The sequence below is a fragment of the Urocitellus parryii genome, chromosome 14 (assembly GCF_045843805.1).
Source record: "Urocitellus parryii isolate mUroPar1 chromosome 14, mUroPar1.hap1, whole genome shotgun sequence".
In the NCBI taxonomy this organism is placed as follows: Eukaryota; Metazoa; Chordata; class Mammalia; order Rodentia; family Sciuridae; genus Urocitellus; species Urocitellus parryii.
In genome coordinates, this window is record NC_135544.1 from 28,872,040 (window position 1) to 28,893,911 (window position 21,872).

The window sequence follows — 21,872 nt, forward strand, 5'->3', positions numbered from 1 at the left end:
ATACAATAAAAAATTTTTTAAAAATCCATCTTTTCACCCTACTATATAATAGCTGTTAACTGTATATCTTGACACAACTTTCCCTACAGCAATGTACTTTAAATGTTTATTCTTAAAATTAATTTCTATGGAATTTTTTCCTTAAAAAACTATTTAGGGGGCTGGGGATGTGGCTCAAGTGGTAGTGTGCTCGCCTAGCATGTGTGAGGCACTGGGTTCGATTCTCAGCACCACATAAAAATAAAATAAAGACATTGTGTCCACCTAAAAAACTAAAAAAAAAAAAAAATTTAAATTTTAAAAACTATTTAGGGAAGGCAAAGGGAAAAGAATTATAGGAAGTCAATTATGATTTGGTCTATCACAGCCTAATGTTTTGGGCTAACAAAACTGCCAATTCAGAAAAGAGGAGAATGAATGAGGTTGACTTTCACACTTTTAAAAAATGACCAAAATCTAAGAACCTAAATGTTCAACAATATATCTGACAACAAAGTACGTTAAAGTACGTTACCATAATAGAAAATTTATATAGGCAATAAGTTTTATTTATAACTAACTGTTGGCCAATTATTGACTTGGCAAATATTCATGATATAATGTTGGAAAAAAAATAGGTGATATAACCATATAAGTAATTATTTCAAGAAAAATTTTGGTGAGGGACAGTGCTGGAGCTCAAACCCAAGGCTTTGAGCATGTTGGGCAAAGGATTCTAACTGAGCTACCTACCCTCCTAGCCCAACAAATACTTTATGAATAAAAGAGCTATGTAGATTATGTGTGTCTGTACGTGGGAAAATGAGAAAATAACTGTAACTATTTTCAAATTCAATACAAGGAGTAGTGTTTTCTTCACAGATGTGATAATCATTTCAGAAATTCTAGAAAATAAATTAAATATAATCATAAAAAGATACAAAGAGCTGCATGCAGTGGTGCATGCCTGTAATCCCAGTGGTTTGGGACACTAAGGCAGTAGGATCCAGAGTTCAAAGTCAGCCTCAGCAACATAGCAAGGCCCTAAGCAACTTAGGAGAGACCTTGTCTCTAAATAAAATATAAAAAAGGGCTGGGGATGTGGCTCAGTGGTTGAATGCCTCTGGGTTCAATCTCTGGTAACCAAAAAAAAAAAGATATAAGGAGAAAACTAAGTGGTTAAAAGGTAACTTTTACTAGTATTTTTCAGTTAATGGAGGAAAGAGAATGTTAGGAACCTTCTTGGTCCTAAAGTAGAATGAACTTATACAAGTCACATCTTAGTAACATACAGTGCCACTGATTAATAATTATTCATGAATATACAGTGGTTTAGTTCTGATACTGCGTACCTGACATTGCTGACCAAGGAAGAAAGGAAATATTGATTTTCTTCAGAAATATTTTTTGACTGTTTAGGAAAAAATTTGTTATCTTCAGCAACCTCCAAAGCGACACGCTTTCCTATTTTTGATGATTTATACAGTCGGAAGTTTCTGTTTCTTGTATAAACTCCTACATCAAAAATTAATTTAAAAAATTAATGCATGTTTTCTGTGATTATTTTTCAGTCAGCAAATATTATTTTAGTATATAAATACCAGAAGAAACAATTATTTTCTACAAACAGCCACAAACAAAATTAAAGCAATATATAAGATAAATTTGAGCTGACATGGAAGAATGCCATGTTCAGAAATAGTAAGGAGCAACTGTCCAGTTGAAAACAAATAGAAAAGCTAGACAAAGATAACAGAAAAAAATTAAGACTATTGGGAAGCTACAAAAACAGCAAGGATCTATGGTGTAAAATCCCAGAGAAAAGGAAAGCATCAAAAAATATCAGATACTTAGAATTAATCTAAGAAAAGACATACAAGACTTCTATTCAGAAAATTATAAAACATTACTGAGAGAAATGAAAGAACATACAAGTAAATGCAAAGACATATCATATGCATAGATCAGAAGACACAATATTATGAAAATGTTAATTCTCGGGGCTGGGGATGTGGCTCAAGCGGTAGCACTCTCGTCTAGCATGCGTGCGGCCCGGGTTCGATCCTCAGCACCACATACAAACTAAGATGTTGTGTCCGCCAAATACTAAAAAATAAATATTAAAATTCTCTCTCTCTCTCTCTCCCTCTCTCTCACTCTTTCTTTAAAAAAAAAAGAAAATGTTAATTCTCCTCAAGTTGATCTCCCAGTTCAATATAATCCACATCAAAATTGTGATAGGGCTTATGTGTTTATTTTCTATTTTATATGGAAAATTGAAAGTTAAATTTAAATTGAAAGTTGATTTTCAATTTTAAATTGATGTACAAAAGGTCATGTATAGCCAAGAAATTTCAAGGAACAAAGTCAGAGGAATTATTTTGCTAGATATGAAGACTTACTAAAAAACTACATTAATTAAGACAGTGAGGTACTAGCACAAGGACAGATCAATAGAACAATGAAACAGAATAAAATCTAGAAATGGGCCAGAACATATATGAACACTTGATTTATGGCAGAGGTGGTACTGCTGAGCAGCAGGAAAAGTGAGCAGCAGGAAAAGCAGTCACTCCAACAAATGGTGCTGAGACAACTGCAAATCCACATTAGAAAAAATGAATCTTGGCTCCTCATCCCCCAGTAAGCAAAACTGCATTCCAAGTAGGCTGCAGATCTAAATATAAAAAAAAAAGGCAACACAAAAGACTTCTAGAAAATAAGCTGGAGAATATCTTCATGACTCTGGGATAGAGAAAGATCTAACAACATAGAAGAAACTCTAATCACAGAGGAAAACACTGATAAATCAGAGTATTACTACTATTTAAAGGTTACTTTATTCATCAAAGACATCATTAAGAGAGTGAAAAGGAAAGCTAAATACACATGATTCCAATTATAAAAAGTTCAAAAATAGACAAAACTAACCCATGTTAGAGGACAGAAGAGTTGTAGTTACCTCTGGAGAGGAGAGGCACACTGCCTGGGGAGGGGTATGGAGCAGGTCATGGGTTCCCGACCATCTCTTTGCCTGGGGTGGAATGGTTTTGGCAAAGTGTGTTCACTTTGTAGTAATTCATTGGCCTAAGCACTCATGAATTATGTAGTTTTATATATTATTGTTATGCTCCCATTAAAAAGTTTTGAAGAAACTTTTTGACATGTACTATTAAATCTCCAAACTTTTCAAAGGACAGTTTAGGACTTGATTTTCCACTCATTTGGTATTCAAATAAATCTGGGTATTCTGTTGAAATTTTAAGACTATCATGAAAGTTTCACCACTGTCCAGTGACCTAACTTTCAAAGACAGAACTGACATGAACTAGGGTATTCATATGGACATTTCAATTCTGGGGTAAAGTATATTTACTGGCTAATGCTGTTATCTCTCCATCAACTTCTTCTTATGCATTTTTCCTAGTTTACTGCAGGCTTATTCAACTAAAATTGATGTTCTGCTAATAAAACAAACTTGTCATTTGGAAGCAGGCTCCTCTACTCATAACTTACTTGCTTGTTCACCTCCAAACCAGTACACTGCATTTATCTCTCTCCAAATTCTGGTACTTATTGGGGATATCTGAAAGATATATGATTCAGCAGGAACACTTCCCTATTTCTGGTATCTCTGTTGGCCTCAGAATCTTGCCTAGAATCTTGTTTAGACTCTGAAAGTTCTCTGCAGTGCTCAAACAGTCCATGACAAAAATGTTGCTCTTACAATTTATCACATCTCATGCTATGAACTCAGCATAAAAATCAGGTTTAGGGGCTGGGGATATAGCTCAGTTGGTAGAGTGCTTGCTTTGCATGCACAAGGCCCTGGGTTCAATCCCCAGAACTAAAAAAAAAAAAAAAAAAATCAGGTTTAGTACATAAAATTGGAGCTGTTGTATTAGGGCTCTTGATTGGCCTATGTGTTGAATCAGGCTGCAGTCTGCTCATCCCAAGGCTTCCTACATCCTCAGTTCAAAGATCAGAACCCAGTGGAGGTTGGCCAGGTTGAAGAAGTCATCATTTGACCATGGCAAGAAAGCTGATGTAATGGCTCCTGCCACTACCACAAATCTCCCAGTCTAGAAAATGCCTACCTGTACTTTACCACATGAGCAGCGTGTTCACATTGTGTCTGTTTTGGAAAGTGATTTAATCTCTAGCAGTGTTAGGGTGTGCTGGTCCAAATGTCAGAACTAGAGCACAGCCAGCCACAGCATTCTCTTTTGGAGCTCAAGCCAACCTAGTGCTTCAACTCCACAGGGACCCAAGATCTCTAAACAGAAACCTAGTAGATTCCTAGCACCCGAACTCACTGATCACATTTTGCGGGTGACTCGCAATATCATTGTGGAACAATGGTGATAGCAAGAACCTAACCATACCTATGCACAGGCACTGACTTGTCTTTTACAAAGTACCCAGGACAGTCTAATAAACAGCTGTCAATCTACTTACCTAGATCCACAAAAAGATGCTTTTTTCCCATGTTGTTCTTTACAATTAAAAATGAAAGATCAGGACCACTTTTGTCAGCTGACCCCAGTCTCTCCAGTTCCTCCAAATTTAACGCCCAGCTCTGTCCCATATCCTTAACTGTCAACATTTTGTTCAAGGAACTCCCTTGTTTTAATGGTGCTTCAGAAAAATGGGAAGATTCATGGTCTGTTATCTCTAGAATTCTATCATCATCTTCACTGGCAATAAAGTGAAAAGCAGGCTGCAGAATCTTTCTGACAAAATTACCTAAGGAAAAAAGGTACTGTGATTAATTTTATGCAACCTACAATTTAAGATCCAAACATAAATCTACGTCTGAAAATTTTACACAGTAAGGGTTTTTTATTATTGTTTTTTTAATTTCCGGTTTTGAAACTGAGTTGTTGCTGTAACATGTGTCTCCTGCTACTTCCTTCTTTCTGTGTACTCTTACTTTTTCAATTTCCCCTAGCATAGGAGCTTGGTGTCAGTTGTAAACAAATCATTTACATGTTGCTAGTATGGTGCTGAATCTAACATGCTGTCACCAAAAAAGCACCATTTTATTAATACAAATCAAAAAGACTTATCTTTACAATCAATGATTAAAGAATGAAGGGTTTATATCAGGAAACTGTGCTGCTAAGATAATGGACAGAAACACTGAGAGAATCTCTACCATACCCTCATGGAGTTAACAAATTTTTTTAATAATTTTTTTTATTTATGTAAGATAGCGGAATGCATTACAATTCTTATTACACAAATAAAGCACAATTTTTCATATCTCTGGTTGTATACAAAGTATATTATTACAAATTCATGTCTTCATACATATACTTTGGATAATAATGTCCATCACATTCCATCGTCATTCCTAATTCCATGTCCCCTCTCTTCCCCTCCCTGGAGTCAATAAATTTCTCACAAGCTCATTCTTTCCCTTTACCTGCCATTACATGCCCTAAGAACCCTGACTTGTCAGTTCCAAGGTGATTGCTGATCCCACCTCTCCCTCCAACCAGTCCCAGGATGATCTATGGCCTCATAGAGTGAAAGCAATTAGATGAAAGCAATTAGAAAGGTTTCGTCTCTGACATTTACCCTAAGAGCTCTTCATAGTAGAGTCATCTTATCTGTACATAAAGTTGTTTAGACAAACTAACATTTGTTTAAACTCACATTTACTATTTATAGCACAACTTCAAGTAGTAATTTGGCTATTAAGTGTAACAATACTGAAGAAATGTAATAATGTAAGTAAAATTTAGTTTTAATTTTAAAACTGTAATACTCTGGGGTTTTTATTACTTTATTTACCAAAAAGGCTTGAATCCTTAAATTATAACATACACATTCTAATTACATCCTATTCAAAGAAATAAATCCAATTTCTTACAAAACACTAATCATCAAAATGAAAGCAAAAGCATTGATCCTTACAGTGATACACAGACATGAGGGAGAGAAGGTAAACACTGAGTGATAAGAAATCATGACTCAAAAGTACAACAAGTAAAATAAGCATAAACTGAATCAGTTAATTTTCCTAGAAACTTAAAATTATATCTCCTCCACCCTAGGCGATGGGAGGCCATCCTCACACCTGATTTGAGTTACCTCCCTGGCTGGGTGAGAGGCGCTTAGGCATAGCTGTGTCAGAGGTTTCCCCACCCTTCTCCAGGTTCGAGGGCTTGTCCATAGAGAGGCGTGTCTGGCCACTACCCCAAAGACCCAATCATCGCCCCTGACCTTGGGACACTGCCCCCCCCCCTTAATCTTCATTGGATGGGATTTTCCCCAGAATTTTTTGTTTCTCTCTCTCTCTCTCTCTCCTCTACCACAATAGGTGGCTTGAGGCTGGAGCTAGGAGGAGCTGTCCTGGAGCTGGTTTAAAGGTAATTAGAGTCTTGTCTCTTTAATTTAAAACTCCCTAGCGGTTTCTCACTATTCGAACCTTCTTTCATGAAGCTAGCACGGTGGAGGGCTAAACTAGGCAATAAAACAATAAAAGTTGTGACAGTAGTGCTGAGGAGGCCAGGTAGGCCCTTGACCTTGGATAACCTAGCCAGGATATGATGACAGCAGCTAAGTGCCACACTCTGACTCCCAGCAAACTATTCTGCTTTCTATTTCCCTTCTTGAATCATGTTACCCACACTCCTCATAGACAGCAACTCATATTGGGTGGCAATAATTGAAAAGAACTAATCAATCACAGACACTTCAGATACTAGCGCAGAAGCGTATTTGTATAGATTAAACTCTAATTCCCCTTTCTAAAAGGAACTTGAAATTTCATCAAGAGATCCACTGAGAGAGGGGAACTGAAGGGAAAGTTTGAACTACTTTATATTCTCTGCATCTCATTCTGGCACTTCATAATTTTAGAGCCAAGAGCCTTAGATAACATCTCATATATCAGGTCTGATTATGTCTCTTGCCTTAACCACACTAGATTTTCATTGCTCCCCAAATAGCCAAACTTGCATTCTATACATTTGTTTTTAATGCTTTCCTGACATAAATGCTTTTTTACCTTTGTCTATATAATAAATGTTGTCTGCTTTCAGAAGAAATATGTAGTTCTATTCTCCCTTTCTTTCCTAGCAATGGATTTTCCATTTCTAGTCTGTGGCCAGTAGTCACAGAGAAGACTATGAGGAGTAAACAGGAAACAAAGAAATAATCATGCTCAGATTCTGCTTTCACACTCAATCTCTATACATTCACTCAGCAAATATCTATTAAATTTCCATTTGTATTTATTATTGCTGCTACTTTGTTATATTAGTAAATTTTTTATTGATAAAAAATACTATTAATATATGTAAGCTAAGCTCTGAAAAAACAATAGTGAATAAGAAATAGCCCCTTGCTGTACAGAAACATTAAGTGGAATAGAGAAGAAGACAAGGAAAACAGGAAACTATCTCAGGAAGTGGTAAATGCTTTGATACAATAAGTATGGGACACTTTCTGTAGCCCAGAACACTAAAATAAACATTAGGGTTTGGGATGTGACAGAAACAGCTCAAATGATTTGAGATTTACACTGAGTCTTAATAGACCAGGTGAATTGGAGGTATATCGGTTCAAACAGAAGCAATAAAAATGCAAAGTCTCAAGGACTAGAGAAAATGTGCCCACAGGAGGAGCTAAGTGAGGACAGAGTTAAGAGATGAGGCTGGAGCACAGTGGGTCCCGTTTTGCAAGCAAGGATGTCTATATACTTCCCTAAAGGCAAGGAATAATCACAGAAGGGTTTGAGGAACCCGAGTGGCACAGTTCACTCGGACTGAATGAGCAGGTGGAGAGAGATACTCTGACAACAAAATTTTTCCTGAGGTAACTGGGTGGAGAGTGACGCCACTCACTGATTATATGTTGTGAGAGAAGATTGAGAAGCTGAGGAGCTTGGCATAGGACATGTTAAGTTTGAAGTGTCTCTATGGGGATGTTTGCAAGGCAGCTGGCAGTATGAGTGTGGTATCTAGGAGAATAATCTGGGCTAAGGATAAAGATTTGAGAGTCATCAACACAGATGATAATGGAAGTTATGACAGTGGATTCATCAAGGGTGCAAGTACAGTGAGAAGAGGATCAAGGATGGACTGTAATATCTAAGGGATGAGAGACAGAGACAGAAAGAATATGCAGTAAGTTAACAGAAAATGGGGAGATAATAAGGAGCCCTGTGCACATAGCACACGAGGCCACTGTGACCTACCACTGCCCTGATCCAGCAATTAAGTTCCCAATTTTCAAGGCCGTCCTTTAGTGACTATGTTCATGACTTTCATCCTGGCTACTGATGAAATTTTAAGGCACCTGCAGTGCTGAAATGGCTTGCCCATTTCCTGAACTTCAGTCAACAATCTGCTGATTAGATCTAGGAATGCTTGTCCTATCCTTGCTTTCAAAAACACTCTGAATTTTTGCTCCTATTTAGACCTTATTAGTTGGTATTCCCCTTTTGCCTATTTGTCTCTCCAGTAGACTCTATTCATTTTAGACTGAGGCCATATGTATCTCTAAATGCCCAATCCTGGAACAAATACTCTGGTTACAATTTTGGGTTTATACATCTAGATTCCAACCCTGAAATTACATGTGGAACAATATTATGAATCTTTCTTGATGTGGGACCCAAAGCTCAAAGTGAAGGTTACCACAATTCTGAAGCAAAGGTCAGAAATGCAGATATGAGGCATTACAGATAAGGCTTGAAATTAAAGACTGCTTACGAGTTATCCAGAAAACAGAAATGAATCCTGTTAAACAGAAACCAGTACCAGGACATGTATGGCCAACCCCAACATGTGTGATGAGAGAAAAGCACTAATGCCAAAGATAACCTGAGTAGGTTAACCTTCATGGAACAGATAGTTTAGAGATCAGGACAAATTCTGGAAAAGCAAAAAAATCACATTTCAATATTTTAGGACAGATTGGCAACCATAAAAACTTATAAAATTTTAAGCAGAATAAGAAAATATGAGCTGTTAATAGAACTCACAGTATGTTAAAAGGTAGTGTACTTACCAACGTGAACATTATCTTTAAATGCCACATCATGGAGTTGAAATATTAAATGACGGCTAAATTTTTCATCAGTGCTAGAATCCAAGTTGAAAACATCTTCAGATGAACAACTAACATTGTATAATTCTTGAAGTGCTTTACAAACATACTAAAAACACAAGTAAAATGTAAATAATTTGTATGTTTAAATTTTTTTCTATGAGCAAATGCAAATATCTTGGCACAAATAAGTCTAATGTTAAAAATAAATTTTTTACTTACTTTTAGAACATTTACAATATAACAATCTTATCAATTTATAAACTGAATATATCATTTAAAAATTATATTTATGTTCAAGAATTCATTGGCTCTAAAGATTAAAGAGGCCTCTTAGAAGTCAAACAATGTGTACATTAACCTCCTTTAAAATTACAAATTTAAACATCTCTTTAAACATGAGTTAAAAAGTCATTAATTCCATTTTTAAAATTTGAGCTATTAAAAAATTTCTCATTTGTATAGCACCCCAATTCACCTCCAGGAATGTAGCCTCTGGGGTTAGATGACACTGGCATTGACCGCCATGAGTTACAGAGGCAGCAACCTGGGTAAAGGCTCAAGATGAGGTAAGGTAAGTCTGAGTTGTAGCTCTGTCATTTATCAGCTCTGACTCTGGACAAATCTAAACCTTATGTTCCTCAACTGCTAAATGGGAATGATAATAGCACCTAATGTTGGGAGTTGTTAAAAATAGTGAAAAAAATGAGATCTAGGAGTCAGCACAGTGTCTGGCACATGTAACTGCTTGAAAGTACTGGCTATGCAACCTGAAGACAAATCACATGTCTATAAGCCTTCCTTCTCTCCTTTGCAAAATGAAGCTACTAAGCACCACCATGTGAAGTTATCCTGAAAATAGTAAAAATGTTCTTGCCAATTACTTTAACACCTAATAGTTATGCAACAAATTGTATTCATTAACATTATTTTGGTATTATTAGAGTACCATATTCCCCTTCATTATCTTAGTTTACTCATCAGTAAATTACCACTTTCTCAGAGAAGGTACATCAATCTCCATTTTGACACCAAATTCTCCTTACGTATTCTATCTCTTTACAGTACTGACACAACTATAATTTTATGCTAATTTTTTTTCAGGGAGAAGATGTGGCCCATTTTTATTAGAAACCAGGAAAGAAGTCTGCAGGACTGCTATATGGAGAGAAAATTATTTTACTGCTGCCAAAACAAGAACACTTCCCCAACCTTTTCTCCCACCATTTATCAAAATATTTAATTATTGTATGATTAGTTGAGGTTTTCCTAATGCCTGGGGATTTTACAGCCTGCCAAGAAGAGTTTGAGAAGGTTTAAGGTACAGATTTGAATAATGAGGAACAAGCATAAGGAAGTAACCATGTTATATTTAGGGAACACAAGTAATAGACCGTAATAAAAGGCAAATAAGTTTGGGATAAGAAACTCTGATGCGCATCTTGAGGAAAGTCAATTTAATTATAAGTGGGAGGACTTAGGCAAATACTACTTGAACACTTTAAATTGGTTCAAGAAAAAAGGCATAACTGCAGTCCAAGTTTTCAGAGAAAATTAGCATGATTAGTTTCATCCCAATGAAGATGAAACTCAACCGAAGTCCCTCTTTGCCCAACAAGAGGGAAAGGGCCCCTTTAAGACCTGCAAACATTAGTGTGCTGGGCCTGTCTTAACAAAGTGGCACAGACTGGGTGGATTTAGATAACAGAAATTTATTTTCTGAGGGTCCTGGAGGCTAGAAGTCCATCCATCTGTGTTGGGAGGGCCAGATTTCCCCAAAGGCTCTAGGGAAGGACTCTTCCTGCCTCTTCTTAGATTCTGGTCACAATCACTGATCACTATAAAGACTGCCTTTATCTCTTAATAATATATGATCTAATTTTATGCTAATTTATGTGGTTATTTTGACATTTGTTTCTTCTCTATTACAGAAGGCATCTCCTAACATTTGTTTTCTTGTTTTGCAGAAACAGAATCCCCATTTTTTAGCTAGGTAAGAGGTCACAAAGAGTAAAGACCATTTTCCCTAGACTCCTTTACAGAAAAGCACGAACATGTGACTAAGTCTGGCCAGTGGGATGTGAAAAGAAGCAATGTATGCCATTTCTAGGTTACACTCATAATGTGAATTAGGCAACATCTCAGGATTGGTAAAGCAACAGCCTGAAACCTAATTCAATGGAGCTACACGGGATATTATATAAGAGAGAAATAAATTTCTATCCTGTTTAAGTTGCTTCATTATGGATTTTTTTTTAAATGGCAGCTAAATCTGTTCTCCATAGGATTAAAAATTCTGTGAAGTCAGAAACTCTTGTCCTTTGGGTGCACCATTGTATTCCTAGAGGCCAGGCACAGTGCTTTCGACTTGGTAGAAGCCAAAATTATTTTTGGTAGATGAATGAAACAGAGTTCTGTACTTTAGAGCTACAGAGAATAAATGTAGTTATTGCAACTTAAGTTAAACTTCAAATAAAAATTATAGTTATTTAACTAGTTAAGTTGTAAAATCTAGAGGTTAAGAATAATGATTGTTTGAACAACACTACCTGATAAAATCCACTAGCACTAGAATTCATCCTAATTGGCAGAAGAGGCTTATCAAATTTGTCATATAAGTCAATGAAGCAAAGGGCACTAATATCATAAGTAGTTATTATTAATCAGTTACTTATTAACTGACACATTAAAAATTGATAAAATTATGCTATGCACACAGGAATATACCACAGTGAATTTCACCTTTATGTATATCTATAAAATATTTTAAAAACTAGTATAAAAAATAAATAAATTGAAGGAAGACCAGTAGTGTAGAGGAAGGAGAAGGTGGAGAAGGAAGTAAGGGAAAGGGAAAGAAATGGGGACTGAAGGGGAGCAAATTATATTCCATGCTTGTATGATTATATCAAAATAAAACCTAATATTATGTAAAAACTATAATTGCACTAATAAAACCATAACAAAAGAAGAGACCTAGTCTAATCTGTATTTCTTCAAAGATTCAAAATAAAAAATTATTCATTGGACTATAGACTTATTGCATACAAAGTAACCAACAAATGACAAATGAAAATAACTTCAATAGTTATTTATAAAAGCATTTCACTAAGTAAAACAATCCTAATATGAACTATTCTATCAACATGGTAAATATGTTAAATGAAAATATATAATTTTAAACCTAGAGCTCTATAATTATTCCAAGTTTTGTTGATGTAGATTAGTTGTTCAAGGCTTATTTAGATAAAATGATGTAATGAATTAGGAGGAAAAGAATTATTTTGAACATGTAAATGCTCTTTTTCATCCATATTCATTAATCTACATTGCAAACAGGATTTATACTAATGTTGATTTCATTAGGGATATTTCTAGTTTCTAATATAATATTGTACATCTTTATTAAGGGAATCACCACATTTCATGCTGATGAAAATCTTTGAATCTTTTTTTTAAGTAAATTTTTAGTAGTAGATAGACACAATGCCTTTATTTTACTTAGTTTTTTATGTGATGCTGAGGATCAAACCCAGTGTCTCACATGTGCTAGGCAAGCACTCCTCCGCTAAGCCACAACCCCAGCCCAATCTTTGAATCTTAATTAATTGTAAAGCCTCAGAGAAGCTACATAGGAAATTCTACTTTAGACAACAGAAATGTATCACACATCAGAAAAAAATCAATATTTATGAATTATTAAAATCGAATTAAGGGGCTGTGGTTGTGGCTCAGCAGTAGAGTGCTTGCCTAGCACATACGAAGCGCTAGGTTTGATCCTCAGCACCACATAAACATATATAAATAAAATAAAGGTGTTGTGTCTAACTGCAACTAAAAAAATTTTTTTTAAATAATTAAGTTGAAAATTAAGCATAATTTACCAACTCTAATGAAATAAGATTTATTTCTAATTGTTCAATGGCTATGTTAAGAAAAATAAAACTTGTTTTGGTTTGGGGGAAAAGGAGTGTGAACTATACCTTTCTCTTCTATGAAAACTGGGACAACTATAGTTTTAGACTATGTTTTGCCAATAACTAGCTGTAAGGCCTGAGCAGGTAATGGTCTCTTCTAGGTCTTGATTTTCTTATTCATGAAGGAACAAGATACAATGATTTCCCAAACTCCTGCCAGTTCAAATATTCTGATACTACCTTTTGAAGTTTCCTTGAGGTTCATCTCAGTACTCAAATTTTACAGTAAAAAATATTTTATCTGGCCTTTACCAAAATCAGCTATTAGTAATGAAGTCAGAGAATTAATGCATAATTTAAAAACACAGAAAACTCCCAAACTGCCATCTTTCTCAAAGCTTTCTTAAAAAAAAGTGATATTATTAAAATATCTGGACAAAAATTGAACTTTTCATGGTTCAATTTTTTTTTTAATACTACTCACAGAAAATGAAAGTCAAAAAAATAAAAGTCAAAGAAAGAGTAGCAAGAAATAAGGAGAAATACAAAATCTAAAGTGACACAGACTGGATTTGCTGAATGAATGAATACATGAATGAAGAGATGAATAGAAAGTGGAAGAAAAACTATAATCTATCCTTTACCTCTATGAGTAATGCAACCATCTTTTTCCCATCGGCTTCAGGATTGGCAGGTTTGTTAAATTCCAAATCAAAATAAAGTTTGCATACAGCATTTTCAGGAATAACTTCATAGCAGTGCATGAGATTTTTTCTAAATTGAATAATTCAAGATTGTTAGATTTATATCTTATACCATTTAGTCAGTTAGTTAGATTGAACCCAGGGCACTCTACCACTGAGCTACATCTCCAGTCCATTATTTTTTTATTTTGAGACAGGTGCTGAGACTGGCCTCTGTAATTCATGATTCTCCTGCCTCATCCTCCCAATTTGCTGGGACACAGGTGTGTGCCCCTGCATCTGGCTTTTACCTGTTAAATCATGGAAGCTGATCTTATACCTCAAGGACAGTGTAAACTGTGCTTTAACTACATATGCCTATGAAATAACGTAATAAAGAAAATGTGCTCACAATAGGTTTATTGCTCACAGTACCAAGAGTTTCCATCAAAAGATAACAATTATATTCTAAAACATTATTTAACTGGAAAATAAGGTCAGTCTTACAGTGTTATTTATTCACAAATGTTTGATATTATATAATATCTCTGAATTTGGTTTTTGGTATCATCATAAAACAAATTTGAGAAAATAGTTTTTTCCCTCAAACTGCGATCCCGGAATCACATATTCTTGAGGTTCTATAAATTTTTCATGAGAATTTTTCAATTTTGTATTTTTAGTAGTAAGATATTTTAGAAATTGGTAAAGAAATATTCTGAATGACTTGACTTTACTAATGTTTCTAATGGACACATTTACAGTTACAGTCTTGCTAAAAAGGGAGGAAAGACTTTGATACAGGTAATAAGAATGGATGATGAGGATTGGGGCTATAGTTCAGTGGCAGAGTGCTTGCCTAGTATGTGTGAGGCACTGGGTTCAATCCTCAGCACTACATAAAATAAACAAATAAAGGCATTCTATACATTTACAATCACAAAGAAATTTTTTAAATATTTATTTTTTATTTTTAGGTGGACACAATATCTTTATTTCACTTTTATGTGATGCTGAGGATCGAACCCAGTGCCTCACGAATGCCAGGCCTACGCGCTACCACTTGAGCCACATCCCCAGCCCAATTTTTTTTAATTAAAAAAAATTTTTAAAGAATGGATGATGACTCAAATGTAAATGATAATTCAGATTAAGTGAAGTCCAGATGACATACTATACAAATAAAGGGTTTGTAGTAAGTAACTTGAAGAAGGAAAAGTGATGGGGGTATAGTACTAACATGTAATAGGTAGTACAGGAATTCAACACACACATCAGGCACATGCATGCAGGTATACGTTTTATAATAATCAGTATCATATTTATGTTGCAAGGTTTAGTTTCAGCAAAACATCATCTGTCACATTACCTTAAGAATTTTAATTCACCTCTAATTAGAATTCCATGTAAATAAACATAACTATGTCTAGTTTTATATTTGCAACTACTTAAGTAACATTATAATGAAAGTATTTTAAATTGAAACAAGCATCCCATATTAATTTACATTAATTCCATACATTATTCAGGTCTGGAAAATCCATGAATTCATCGCTCAGAAAGCAGATATTTCTTTATTAGATAATTAATCAGGTAAATACTCATTTGTAATAATGGTACAACATAATACTTGTTTGCAAAAGAAAAACTTCACAGAATTCCCTTTGGATACACAAACGTGTGTGTGTGTGTGTGTGTGTGTGTGTGTGTGTGTGTGAGAGAGAGAGAGAGAGAGAGAGAGAGAGAGAGAGAGAGAGAGAGAGGGAGTGAGAGAGAGAGATTGATTTTTCTTTCCAATGACAAAGGAACTCCAAACCCAATTCTAATAGTAAAGGAGTGACTAATCTGTTAGAAACTACTTACCGAGATTTATAGTAAAACCAAAGTTGAGCATAGGTTGTTACAAGGTAAATGCGTTGACCATCTCCCACTTTACATTCCAAAGCAAATACATGAACATCCTTAAAAAATCAAAAATAATATTCAACAAAATTCAAAAAACGAAAATCTAAATTCAACTGCATGCTATTAAATATTCATAAACATTTTCATGCTTCAAGTTTTCAGAAACTGGAATATGGACAATCATATTATTAAAAAAAAGTCACTATATCCATGCAATTCAAAATTTATTTATATTCATTTCTAATCATTCACATCATGTACAAAATGGAAACAAACAGAATGGATTAAAGGGGAAAAAATTCTTGATTCCATTACATTAAGTTAAAACCTCCTAGGACAGTTGTATTTCTTAGTATATGAAATTAAAGCTATATTTATTTCAAAACTACCTAAATATTACTACAAATAATTTGAGCTAAAAATCAATTAATCAATTCTCTAATATTTATAAAAATGTGTGGGAAGGAATTTTTTAAAGACTACTAGAATACTGAATTAAATAGACCTTCATGGCTGGGCTATAGAGCTGCTTCTAATAAAGGCATATATACACATGTTCTTTTGTTTCCATTTAAGCTAAGGAAGCTGTTCAGCCTACTTTCATTTTCATGAATGAAGAAATCATAGGACTCAGCTGCTCGATCCTATTAAAAATCTTTTTGAAATAAATTTTATAAGTCGGTAATTAACAAAACCAGCAGGCAGACACCTGTATCTTTTTTAAAAATCCAAATTGACATGAATCTATGTTTTAATTTCTGATACCTGAGTTAGGTTTGTACAAAATAATTAAGAAAAGTTTTTCTTATATTTCCTAAACTATTTTGATAAGATATAAGTGAGCCTCTTCTTGCTAGGTAAAGAAGGGTCTCACTCCCAAAACTTAAGTGTATTAGGTTTCTACACAACATCAATGGCCAAGAGTTACAATACATTTAATTTGGATTAAAATATGCACCTTATCTTTTCCTTTATACTTCTTTATTTCTGATGGTATCCAACAAACAAAGAATGTGCAATGTACTCTATTGCTTCATGTATTAATTTTTTTGAATGTTTCAAGTACTTCTTCCTCCCACTTGCTTAATGTGTTGACAATATGTATGGCTGCCCTTTCTCTAAGCACAGCTTCATTTAAATGTGATTACACATTTTTTTAAACTAATTGGACTATCTATATCATTTTTTATTACTAATACAAATTAAATGGTTAATGATTTGAAGGAATAATATCCTACAACATGTGATTTTAAGATTGCCATTAAATTCTCTTGATATAGAACATAATCTGAAATGGAGTCAAATAGATATTTTTAGAAATCTTGAGTCATAGTTGTTCTAAAAAAACAAAAAGAAGATGAAGCAATTACCTCTTTACAGCTTTTAACAAAATTAAAAGCTTGATTTTGTCGATAAAACAGTTTCCAAATGGAGGGTGGTTCTTCTGACTTGGACAATCTTGGTCTATAAACAGAGGACAATGGTTTCCTCTCATACTGAGATGCTAGTTCTTCAATTCGCTTCAGTTTTTCTTCCCATTTTCTCTTCATTGGTTTATAAGTGTGGGGAGAATAAATCCTGTTCCACTTACGTTTTCTATCAATTAGTATTAAAACAAACAAACAAAAAGGCCATCAATTTCTTTGTTTAGAACATGTTTTGGTGGATAAAATTTCAAACTCATTTCCTAACATTTATGTCTTTATTTGCTTTATATTCTCTTTTTAAATTGAAGAGTTTATACCTTTCATTTTTTTTAGAGAGAGAGAGTGAGAGAGGAGAGAGAGAGAGAGAGAATTTTTAATATTTATTTTTTAGTTCTCCGTGGACACAACATCTTTGTTTGTATGTGGTGCTGAGGATCGAACCCGGGCCGCACGCGTGCCAGGCGAGCACGCTACCGCTTGAGCCACATCCCCAGCCCGTATATTTTATTCTTTACATGAAGTTTTACCATTGAACAAGAACAGGACTGGTTATCAGAAATCTTAGATTCTCTTCCATCTAACGGCTCTTTCACCTAGTAGTGTTATGACTTCAGAAAGGTTAATAAAGCTCCCAGAATCTTGCTTTTTTTTAAAAATGGGATTAATAACCTTTTGTATCCTGAGTACAGATGTGATAAGAATATAAAAATATTTTATACTGTACAAAGTTTCACATAAATGTAAGTGCTTTTTTTTTCCAATCATTATAGCTTTTCTTTTAACCATTTTATTGCACCATCTGCTACCTACATGCCCAGCTGGTACTACTAACTTGGTCACCATTCTTCTGCTACTATTTCTTAGTATAGAGTTCACGTCTAGACACCAGTGTGTACCTCTTAGTTCTCTTTTATTCTGTTTCTGATGTCTATTTGTTGTCTCCCAACACAAGTTTTAGTATCTAAGCATAACATCACTTAAATGTCATTACAATTTTTTTTTTTCCAGCAAGAGATGCCATTTAAGCTCAGTTCCATATGAACTCTGGGTTTAGCCCTGTGACTTGCTGGGGCTAATGTCACACTGACAAATTTAAAATAAAAGAGGTGATTTTGCATTGGATTTGGCTATCCTGCAGTTCTCTCCTGAGACTGTCATGTTATAACTGTGGCCTCATAAAGAATGAAAGGTCATATGGAGAAGAAACAAAACATCCCAGCTAACAGCCAGCACCAGCAGTTAGATATGTGAATCCAGAGTAACATCTAATCCACAAGAAAACTGTAAACCAAGAAACAAACATAGTTCTAGAGATATCAATATAAATTTCACAACAGATACTCCTCGGAAAGAAACATAAATTTGGTGGATTGAGGAAATGGGACAGTATTTTTTAAAATTCATTTATTTATTTATTTTTGCATTACAAGTATTTTTAAAAGCTACTTTAACTTGTCAATACAAAGTGCTATGGTTCTTAGCCAGATGTGGTGATGCAACGTCTGTAATCCTAGCTACCCAATTATTTGGACATAATATCTCTATTTTATTTATTTATTTTTATGTGATACTGAGGATTGAATCCAGTGCCTCATGCATGCAAGTCATGTGTTTTACTACTGAGCTACAAACCCAGCCCCTTATACCCAGTTATTTGGGAAGCTGAGGTAGGAGGATTGCAAGTATGGGAGAGCCTGGAGAACTTGGGAGACAAAAAAAATTTTAAAGGGGTGGGAGAATGGACTGAGGGTGTAGCTCAGTGGTGAGCCTGCCTACTATGTGCAAGGCTCTGGGTTTAATCCCCAGCTTGTGTGTGTGTTTGTGTGTGTATATACATAGTGCTATGGTTCTTTATTGCTAGATAGATTCTGGATATTCATTTTACTTTAATCTGCTTCATAACTACATAAAAATCCACTATATTTAGATAAACCTAATTGAGAAACTGTCTATTATATGAAATGTATTAACTTTCAACAAAGTCCACTGTTTGCTTAATGAAGAAAACAAACACAGAACACAGTCATATCTGAATCATAGTATCTAACCAACAACTGACTAGGAATAACCATATAAACATTCACACTTAGTGACATTGAAATCTTAATTTTTCTTTTTTGCAGTACTGGGGATTGAGCCCAGGGCCTCATGCATGCTAGGCAAGCACCTTATTACTAAGCTACATTCCAAGCCCTTTCTATTTTTTCTTTTGAGACAGGGTCTCACTAAGTTGCCAGCCAAGTCTGAAATTTATGCTTCTCCTGCCTCAGCTTCCAGAGTAGTTGGGATCAGAGACATACACCATAACAGCTAGTCTGAAATCTTCTCAGAAAAAGTTTTCTTGGGGCTGGGGATATAGCTCAGTTGGTAGAATGCTTTCCTCACATGCACAAGGCCCTGAGGTTCAATCCCCAGCACCACAAAAAAAAAAAAAAAAAAAAAGACAGAAGAAAAAGTTTGCTTGTTTTTATAAAAATCCTGGTATGAACATGGGAGTATGTCAAACATTAAAGTCACGGAGTCTTCAATGGAAAACCAGTTGAAGATTTGCTGCCTTTGGGAAACCAGGAGCATCAACAGGGGGCACCGGGGAGTGGGTGGGATCAGTATATATCATGTCCCAAATTCTTTGCACAGCACGAACATTTTAACAGCTGGTATGAGATCAGAAGACAACTGGAGGGTTGAATGACAAAAGCAAAGGAAATGGAGAATTGGAAGGCATCTGGCATTCTGGTTTGGGACTATCATATTCCTCATCCCTACCTTATGGGAGAATATGTCATCATATTAGAAATGCTTTTAATTCCTGGTGGAGAATGAATACAGTACTCTTTTATATAATTATACATAAAGATTCTTTTTACCCAGAGACCAAAACTATTTTTGGCAATAGTTTCCAGGTTCCAAAGGAAAATACTTGATGTATTTTAAGAGAGTAGGTTTAAAGAGCTTTATAATTTATTTCTCAACACTGCACCAGAATGTCTATTTAACCATGTTTGATATCCTTATCAGGTGGCTGAGCTAGAAAAAAAGGTTGGGTTAGTCTTTTCAGGGTAACTATGGGAGAAGGGGCAATGAGGATATAAATGGAAAGTCAATCATATCTAAGCAGCCTTGGCTTCCCTGGGTTTATGTTCAGACTTGCTCAGCTATGACTCTTTGTGGCTTCCCCCCAGCAGCTGGACTAGGGGAATACATGATTCATATTCACTAGCTTTTAGGGAGACCTGAAGCCAATCTTGCCATGCTTCTTTCTAGCCCAGCTCTCCTAGGTTCTCCTTTTGTGTAATCATAGATCAACCCCAATCCCCTAACTCCAACTTCTCCCTCTATACTGAGATTAGATTCATCAGGATTTTGTGTTTTCTAGTAATATTCTAGTTCTAATATTTAGTAATATTCTGGTATATGACAAGGTTTTCTTAATATTATCCTTTTCCAGTTGCTTGTAATACATTTATATACTATTTTTCTCAGTGCTTAAATATTCATTCTAGAGTATGTGGTCAAAATTCACTTGTAGAAATATTATTATGGGCCAGGCATGGTGGTGCATGCCTGTAATCCCAGCAGCTCAGAGGCTGAAGCAGGAGGATCACGAGTTCAAAGTCAGCCTCAGTAAAACTAAGGTGCTAAGCAACCCAATGACACGCTATCTCTGAATAAAATACAAAATAAGGCAGGGGATGTGGCTCAGTGTCAACTGCCCCTGAGTTCAATCCCTAGTACCAAAAAAAAAAGAAGTATTATATGTTTACTTCCTGGATGAATAACACCTTAAGAAATTAAACATAATTAACTGAACTTCCTCCTTTCCCCCCAGTTCAGTACTTTGCCTGTGTATGCTTAAACAAAAGTAACTCATATTTAAATTCCCAAAAACCTATCATATGGGCAAAGAAAGCTTATAGCAATGGGGTGCAGCGGTGCGTGCCTGTAATACATACGACTTCAAGACTGAAGCAGGAGGATCACAAGTTCAAGGCAAACCTCAGTAACTTAGCAAGGCCCTAACCAACTTAGCAAGACACTGTCTCAAAATTTAAAAAAACATACAAAGAACTGGGGATGTAGCTTAGTGGTAAAGCACACCCCTGGATTCAATCCTCCGTACCAAAAAAAAAAAAAAAAAAAAATCTTATAGTGATACATTGTTCTTTTCTAGTATTTTCTTTTTGGGGGGCGGGGTAACCAGAGATTAAACTCAGGTGCACTCGATCACTGAGCCACATCCCCAGCACTATTTTGTATTTTATTTAGAGACAGGGTGTCAGTGAGTTGCTTACCTCCTCAATTTTCCTGAGGCTGGCTTTGAACTAGCAATTCCCCTGCCTCATGCCTCAGCCTCCAGAGCTGCTGGGATTATAGGCATGCTCCACCTCCCATCCAAACAACATAACTCTGCCAGACACATCCTTAAACTACGTTCAAAACTCTCCATAGGAATACTAATTAACTATTTCACAGCATCACTCAATTCACATTATAGCTTACTTCATGAAGTCTAAACTCCCCTCCAGAATCTGGCCTTAAATCACTTACCTATTATTATTCTCGTTCAGCTTTCTCACCAAATGAATGATAATGATCACTTTCTGCTCCTGGATCACTCCAGAAATTCTCTTGCTCTTGTTTCTCTCACAGTTGCTTTTCCTGAATTCTTCTCCTTCAAGGTCCAGATCAAATTCTGCTACCTCCAGGACACCTCTGTAAAGAGAAATGATAGGGCTAAGTCAGGAAACATTGCCTCTAGCTGTTTGCTATAATTAATACTTCTCTAGATTAAGTAAATTAGTATAATTTAGGTGAAAAGAAGAAACTGCTGCTAATGCTTTATTGAAAGCATGATTTTTGCAAGAAAATTTAGCATAAGGGGAGTTATTAATTATATT

General features: G+C 35.2%; 1 protein-coding gene across 1 annotated transcript in view; it reads right to left on the bottom strand.

Moving 5' to 3' along the window:
• Positions 1 to 21,612, bottom strand: part of Primpol (primase and DNA directed polymerase) — a 34,933-nt gene extending 13,321 nt beyond the window's left edge. The window contains exons 1-7 of the mRNA XM_026400611.2: positions 21,523 to 21,612; positions 16,918 to 17,143; positions 15,506 to 15,603; positions 13,604 to 13,733; positions 9,004 to 9,151; positions 4,438 to 4,725; positions 1,332 to 1,494 (exon numbers count right to left, since the gene is read on the bottom strand). Of these exons, the coding sequence (XP_026256396.2) occupies positions 1,332 to 1,494; positions 4,438 to 4,725; positions 9,004 to 9,151; positions 13,604 to 13,733; positions 15,506 to 15,603; positions 16,918 to 17,097 (1,007 nt within the window). The 5' untranslated portion in view covers positions 17,098 to 17,143; positions 21,523 to 21,612. The remainder of the gene's footprint in view (positions 1 to 1,331; positions 1,495 to 4,437; positions 4,726 to 9,003; positions 9,152 to 13,603; positions 13,734 to 15,505; positions 15,604 to 16,917; positions 17,144 to 21,522) is intronic.
• Between the last annotated feature and the right edge of the window lie 260 nt (positions 21,613 to 21,872).